At 49.8% G+C, this 7,845-nt stretch overlaps 1 protein-coding gene across 1 annotated transcript in view; it reads right to left on the bottom strand.

Annotated features, from left to right (window-relative positions):
• The window catches only part of SARM1 (sterile alpha and TIR motif containing 1), a 25,453-nt gene that overhangs the window by 10,912 nt on the left and 6,696 nt on the right, over positions 1-7,845 (bottom strand). The window contains exons 2-7 of the mRNA XM_007937362.2: positions 6,247-6,865; positions 5,408-5,620; positions 4,991-5,082; positions 4,648-4,883; positions 1,152-1,254; positions 890-1,079 (exon numbers count right to left, since the gene is read on the bottom strand). Coding sequence (XP_007935553.1) covers positions 890-1,079; positions 1,152-1,254; positions 4,648-4,883; positions 4,991-5,082; positions 5,408-5,620; positions 6,247-6,865 — 1,453 coding nt within the window. The remainder of the gene's footprint in view (positions 1-889; positions 1,080-1,151; positions 1,255-4,647; positions 4,884-4,990; positions 5,083-5,407; positions 5,621-6,246; positions 6,866-7,845) is intronic.

Below are 7,845 nucleotides of genomic sequence, written 5' to 3'. Positions count from 1 at the left end.
AAAAGACCTACAGAGGAGACATGGATCCACCCATCCATCTATTCCATAAATGTTCAATAAGTTTCTACTGAATGCCAAGCACTGAAGATACAATGATAAACTGAACAGTGGTAGCACTCATACTAATTACATTAACAATAATAATTGCTACTATTATTGAGCCGTTACCATGTGCCAGACACTCTGCTAAGCATGTCACAACTTTAGTTCTTTTAATCCTTATAACAATGTGGTAGGGAGTTAGGACTATTATTAGCCCTACTTGCCAATAAAAAACATGAAGTTCACTGGGGTTAAATAGCTTGACGAAGGCCAGAGCCAGAATTCAAATTCCCAACTCTTTACTCATTTCATTCTGCTTGTTACATGCTCTCCTGCCCCTCTGTCCAAAACATTTCAACCCTCTCTGACCCTAACAACTATCCTACAGGGTGAATAAACATGCAAGAAAACATACTCATTACCATCCAGTCAATCCTGACTCATAGTGAACCTATAGGACAGAGTAGAACTGTTTCACAGGGTTTCCAAAACTGTACATCTTTACGGAAGCAGACTGCCACATCTTTCTCCTGCAGAGTGGCTGGTGGGTTCAAACTACCGACCTTTCTGGTTAGCAGCTAAATACTTTACTCACTGTGCCACCAGAGCTCCTTACAAGGTGAATAAACAATAACAAAAAAAAGAGACTGAGGCTCAGAGAACCTAAGTAGCTTGCTAAATTCCTATCACAGTCGGAGATGTGGCTGCTGACTACCAGCTGGGCCAAGGAGGTGCCTCAGTGGTTAAGTGTTGCTGGGGTGAGCAGATGAGAAGAGCTGGGAGGAGGAGTTCATCCCCAAGGCCGCAGGCTAGTGCTGGGAACACAGAGAGCCAGGCCAGCACCTACCTTGTGCACCCAGTCCTTGCAGTCATGGTCCTTCATGCATTTGTCCAGTGCCCCAGCCGACAGCACCAACACAAAGTTTCGGGCATCCATGACACTCTGGATGAGCTTGTCCTCGAATTTGCCTGCTTCCAGCTTCTCCACATCAATGAAGACGCTGAAGCCATGCAGTTGCAGGTGCACCTTCAGGAGGCTGCAAAGAAGTCTCAGATCATGGTCATGGCCTCAGCCCAAAGCCCCAGGCTGCTCTCCTGCCACTCCTCACCTGGCCAATTGGGAGCCTGAGTTCCGGCGATAGCTGATGAAAACATCTGGGGTCTCCCCACTGGGCTTGCAGCCTGTGCAGGGCAGTGGGGAGTGTAGCATTTCTGAGGTAGATAAGAGACAACATGGTGAGGGTGGACCCTCCTCATCACTCATCATGAGATACGTCACCACTTGGGGACTTAGTCCCATCTGCCCAGCCTCGGCAGATGGCTGGTGACTAGAGTGGGACTTGCTCTAAAAAGGGTCGTGGAGAGATGGGGTCTACAGGTAAGTTACCTCCATTTTGCAGATGATAAAATTGAGGCTACAAGAAGGAAGGATGCTAATCATTGGTGAGCCCCTCTCAGGAGGCAGGCATTGTGCTTAAGGGACATTGATATGCCTGACTAGTCCTGCCCTCTCTCTGGATCTCCAGACCTGTACAAGCCAGCTGCCCAAAGGCACTCTCAACCCAACACACCCCAAATTTCCCCTCCTCCCTTATTCACAGTTTCCCACCAAAGCCAGACACCTGGTATCAGGCTCAACTCCTGCCTTTCATAGATTCATTCAACAAATATTAAGTACTTACTGTGTGCCAGGTACTACCCCTATTCTTGCATCTAGCAGTGAATGAAACAGACATATCCTGCCCTCATGGAGTTGACATTCAACCCTCAGAACCAAGCACTGTGCTCTGTGGATTCTATCTACTAAACACTCTGGACTCTGGCCCTGGGCCGTGCTAACTTCAGCCTCCTCCTCGGTCTCCCCAAATCTTGCCCAGCCTAATCCATTTGCCACAGTGCCAAAGAGATCTTCCTAAAACCCAAATCTGAGTGTGTTATTGCCCCCACTTAAAAACTGTGAATGGCTCCCTAGTCCCTATAGAAAGGGTTTGTAAGATATTTGAGCTCTAGGACCCTCCCATTAAAAAACAATAAAAATAAATCTTGGAGATTTTATTGGGAGCTACAATATAAAAATGATAAAACCCAACCTGCTTTAGCTGAAGCAAAAGACAGGGCAAAGCCCAGATCTTTGTCTCTGGTGGGTGCTCAGTAAACGTTTGTTGAAGAAATGGATAAAAGAAGAGAATCTATTTTCTTAAAATACTCAGGCTTAACACCCACACACAATATTTGTTTATGAAGCAGAACATCATGAGTTCAAATCTCAGTTGTCCTTAATGGCTTTTATAGCCCTGGACAATTTATTTAAACTCTTTACATCTTAGTTTCACCATCTTTAAAATTAACATCCACAAGGTATGTGGGGAACTGCTGTCAGTGTCATGAAACAAAATGTGTATGAACTGCTGTATGGAAAATGAATTTGCTCTGTAAACTTTCACCCAAATCACAATAAACATCAAATAAATAAATAAAATTAACATCCACAACGGAATGAAAATATTCTTTATCTTTGTGATAATAGTAACTCAGGGCTATATATTTTTCAAAGCTCCTTGAACTGGTTTAATTATACCTGTTTATTCTTTGAAAAGTTTTTAAAGTTGATTAAAAAAAAATTAATCCCCACTGCATAGAATGGATGTACAGATTAACGAGATGATAGCCTTTAAAAATTTAGTATAGTACCTGGCATGTAGTAATTGCCGAAAAAATATTAGCTAATCTCTCAGTAAAAAAGAAGAGGTTGCTGGAACCCTAGGTTCTACGCTGCCCTCAAGAAAGCACCTCCACACACAGACCACAAAGATGAGCCCTTCTGCACACACAGTACTGTGCTGTCAGTGAAGGCAAACACTGACCTACAGGTGATAGATGGGCGGACAGGCTGAACTGTTAGGTACGTCTATGCAGACGGAGTGTGCCCATGATCATGTATAGGGTTGGCAGACAACATTTCTCCAAGTTATTTGTATATTCTTTAAGAATTCCCAGGTATGTAGTAGAGCTGACAAGGGAAAAGGTTGTAGTCACTTCCTGGCCACAGCCAGCTACCCTGAGGGAGTGAGTAGTTGGACCTGTGGGCTCAGGACCATAGTCGCAGGGGACATCAAGCTCAATTGGCATAACATACTACACAAAAACACTGTTTCACATCCTACTTTGGCAAGTAGTGACTGGGATTTTAAAAGCTTGCAAGCAGCCATCTAGATGCAACAATGGGTCTCTCCTCATCCAGAGCAAAGTAGAATGAAGAAAACCAAAGATGCATGGAAACAAATTAGTCCAAGTGACTGGTACACCATGTGATCCTCAGTCTATATGACTAAGAGACCAGAACTAGATGGTGCCCAGCTACCACTCTCAACCACTCAGAGGGGTATCTATGTAGGAGATTCTGGATAGAGACAGAGAACAATGTGGAACAAAAATAAAAATAAAAAAAAAAAAAAGAGGGGGGGTACCCGGTTTGCTGGTCTGGTACAGCCTGGTGGAAACCCTGAGAAGGGCCCTTAGCTGCCCTTCAGGTCTGGAATTGAACCCACTCCTATGGGTTCCAGCCAAACAAAAGGCAGGCGTATGAGCTGAACATTTACATTAGGTAAATATACTCTTTGGAGAGAACAATCATGGGACAATAGAAGGGCTATGTATGCACAGGGAGACACTTTGGGTGGGGGGGCAGGAGTGCATGGAGGGAAGGACACAGGGAAGAGGTAACTAAGGGGAGGAAGTGAGAGGGGAGCTGTTGCATTGTGGGAGATCGCAGTCAATGTCATGAGACAAAGTGTACGTGAGCTGCTGTACGGAAAGTGAATTTGCTCTCCAAACTTTCACCCAAATCACAGTAAGAATTAAAAAAAAGAAAGAAAGAAAGCACCTCCACAACCCATACGCTGTCAGCTCCTGGCTAACAGGATAAACTTCCCAACCCTGCCCCCTTATGTACACTCCATGTTGTTGTTGTTGTTGTTGTTATTTGCCATCGAGTCGACCCCTCCTTGGATTTCCGAGGCAGTATCACTACGGAAGTAGGAATGCCCAACCTTCCTTCCGAGGAGTGGCTGGTGGGTTTGAACCGCCAGCCTTCTGGTTAGCAGTCAAGTGCCCTAGGCCCTATGCTACCAGAGCTCCTATGTACACTCCATGCTCTCTGTCAAACCACACTTTTGTACAGTCTGTTCCCTCTCCCTGAGATGCCTTTACTCCTGTCTCTACTCTGTACCCCCAGTACATCCTTCAAGACTTGCTCAAGCATCCCCTCCTCATGAAAGTCTATACCTAAGACAGTGAGTGCTTCCTCTGGGTTCTCTTAAGGCCACCAGCGGTAGATTCTTTACCTCCCTGCCTCACTCTCACTCTGCTACCCGTCTCAGACTGGGCCCTTCTTCAGGACAGAAAGTAATACATTCACCTGTATATCCCCAGAGCACAAACTAGAGAGGCTCTGAGGCCCCGTTGTGTGTTCTCTCTTGCTCTCTCTCACACACTCACTCTCACTCTCTCTCTCTCTCTCTCTCTCTCTCACACACACACACACACACACACACACACACACAGCCAGGGCTGACTGGGGGCTGGGATCCCCGGTGGCAGGCTGACCTCTGGCGGCCGAGATGATGCGCGCGCGGTGAACGCCCAGGCGGATGCCGCAGTCCTCTAGGAGCTGCTGCTCCGACACGCGGTGCAGCAGGGAGCGGTCCAGGCCGCAGCTGACCAGGCCATACGTGTACTGGCGGAAGCGCGGGTCCAGGCTGCCCAGCCAGTCGGCCAGGTTGCTGCGGTCGCATGTCGCGTAGTTGGCGAAGGTCTTGAGCTCCGTGAGCTCCCTAAAGAACCTGAACCCCATGGAAGAGAGGATGTTGAGGTGCTGACTCAGGACTGGCCTATGGCGGAGGGGCATTTTGTTACTTAGCTGGAGTTGGGCGAGCAGGAGGCTCCATACCTCTTGCGAGTGATGCCTGATTTCATCCCCAAGTCCGTCTGGAGCTCCTCCTCCGTGAGCCGCAGAAGCAGATCACCATCCACTTGTTGCTCCTAGGGGAGGGGACAAGTTTAAGGAAAGACTCTCCTCCTCAGCCCTGGGGCACCAGACACATGATGCAAGGGGAGAGAACAGGACCTGGCAGAGGGGAATGAGTGGGACCCAGATCGGAGCCGAGTGATCTCAAAGGTGACTAAGTACAGGTTCTCCACCCGTAAGCGGCAGCTCTGCAGCAGGGGCGTGTGCTGGCCTCAAGAGAATGCTATTGCGTTTGTGCAGGACCCCAGGACGCCCCCTAGCGGCCATGGGACCCTTGGAGAGGCCCACCCCACCCCCACCCCGCTCAAATTCTGGGGAGGAGGCCGCCGGCGGCTCTACCCGGAAGCTCTCGCAGTACTGGGAGAAGCTGATCTGCTGCAGCCACGTCTGGACCTCGGCCTCCTTCCAGCTGGCCACACAAGGCAGGATGGGTCGCGGCACCTCCTCGCCCACTAGACGTAACGCACGCTTGGCCAGAGACGACGTAGTGCCATTGGTGGAGTAGGAGACAAGGCGTTTCAGGCTTTGGATGGCACCGATGTCGCTGAACACCTGCGGGGAAGAGGGGAGAGGGCGTTTTGTATCCACCAGTTAACCAGCAGCCTTGAACGCGCCGTCACTCTCCTGTCTCCTCACTGCTGAAAGTCCCACCATCCGTCCTAGCCCTGCCCTCAACCAGTAAGTAAAATAAAGTAATAATAATAATAATAAGTCGTAATTACAGCCATCTTCATAACTCCCTCTCCTTTGCTGAGCCACCCATTCAATCCTAAATCCAGTTCTTTATCACTTCACGAATCTATCTGCTTCTCTCTGCCTCGGCTGTCACGCCCTACTCCCTTTTCCCACCATCTCAATTGTCCCCTGTCATAGCCTTCTATTTGGCCCCCTTGCCTCCAACCTCACCTTTCCCAATGCTTTCTCCATCCAGCAGCCAGGATCTTTGTAAAACACAGATATCCCCTGCTTTAAAATTTCTCAGGGGCTTAATCTTGCCCCAAACACCAAGTTCAATCCTGGTCTTGCCTTCAAGTCCGAATGCCAGGCCTGTCATCCCTCACTTTGCCTTCACCTAACTCTTACGTGTACTTCCGGTCCTAGAGGAATATCACTTCCTCCGGAAACCTTCCCAGACACTCTCTAACCCCAGTCCCATCCAACCCCGTACCCTCACCCACCTTGGTTTTGCCCTGCAGGCTCTTGATGGCGGCCTCCGCGCAGAGGTAGAAAGCCCCAATGCACTGTGCCTCCAAGCGCGATGAGTCCAGCAGTGGCACAAGACGCTGCAGGTCGTCGGGGCCTCGGCCCTGGCTTGTGTCGCTGGCGTCCACGAGGCAGCGGGCGAAGCGGCCGGGGTCCAGGGAGGCCACGAGCGGCTCCACGAGCGCTAGGGTACCGGAGCGCTCCACTTCACGCTCCACCTCCTTGTTGGTTGCCAGCACCGCTACTGCGAGGCACGCGTGCAGCCGCAGCAGCTCGTCCTCCTTAGAGAAGGCGAGCGGGAAGAGCCATTCTGCGGCACGCTTCTCCACCATGCGCCGCTGTGCGGCTGCGCCGCCGTGCAACGCGCAGTTGGCCAGCGCCAGCGCGCAGTGGCGCAGTAGCGCCTGATCCGTGCGGCGGCACCAGAACAGTACCGCGTCGAGGCCGCCGGCCGCCACCAACCGCTGGCACGTCTCCTCCGAGTGCTTGAACATGTGTTCCAAAATGCCTGCAACGCTGCGCGCCAGCTCCACCGGCTCGCGCTCCTTCGCCAGGTTCAGGATCACGCCCAGCCCGATGCGCGCCACGCGGTCCCTGCCGAAAGAAGGCGGGAGGAGGAAATGCGCGGAGTTCTCACGAACTGGGATGCTTGGCTTGCCCTCTAGGCCTCACTCAGACGCAAACCCAAACTCACTGTCATCAAGTGGATTCCGACTCATAACGAACCCAATTGGGTTTCCAAGGTTGTAAACCTTTAGGGAAGCAGATCGCCTAATTTTTCTTCTGCAGAGTAGCTGGTGGGTTTGAACCACCGACCTTTTGATTAGTAGCCAAATGCCTTAACCACACACCATCAGAGCTCCTTCTAAGCCTCACTAGTGTCATGGAAAGCTTGGAGAAAAACATTACCCTCTTCTGCAGCAGCCTCACCCTCACCTCTTGTGCTGGGATACCAGACTTCTCTGATTAATTATAAGGGTGCTCCGTCCTGGCCACGCCCATCTTTTCCCCTTCCCCTCCCCTTAAGAGGCAGTGTGTGTAGAGGCTAAGAGTCCAACTCCAGATCAGACTACCTGGGTCCTGGTTTCTTATCTGCCACTTTCTAGTGGTGGGGCCCTGGCCACCTTCATTTCTTTCTCTGCACCTCAGTATCCTCATTTCATAAATGGGATATAAGAATATCTACCTCATTAGGTTATATGAGAATTAATAAGATGATCCATGTAAAGTGCTTGGCACAGTGTATGGTATATAAACCAAACCCAAACTAAACTCACTGCCATCGAGTCAATTCTGACTCATAGCAACCCCCTTTGGGTTTCTGAGGGGGTAAATCTTTGTGGAAGTAGACTGCCCAGTTTTCCTTCTATGATAAAGCAATGCCTGGCATACAGCAGGTCTTCAATAAATGTCTGTTGAATGAATTAATACCCCCCAGTCATAAAGCATGGAGTGAGGAAAAGTGTCAAATGATGTTATGTGTCAAATGACTCAATGTTTATTGAGTCATATATATGTTGTTGTTATGTGCTGTCAAGTTGGCCCCGACTCATAGTGACCCCTCCTTGGGTTTC

This window comes from Orycteropus afer, unplaced genomic scaffold (assembly GCF_000298275.1).
Source record: "Orycteropus afer afer isolate SDZICR_OR568_19922 unplaced genomic scaffold, OryAfe1.0 scaffold00042, whole genome shotgun sequence".
Classification (NCBI taxonomy): Eukaryota; Metazoa; Chordata; class Mammalia; order Tubulidentata; family Orycteropodidae; genus Orycteropus; species Orycteropus afer.
Note: the sequence above shows the minus strand (reverse complement) of the source record. Positions and strands in the feature narration are given on the sequence as shown.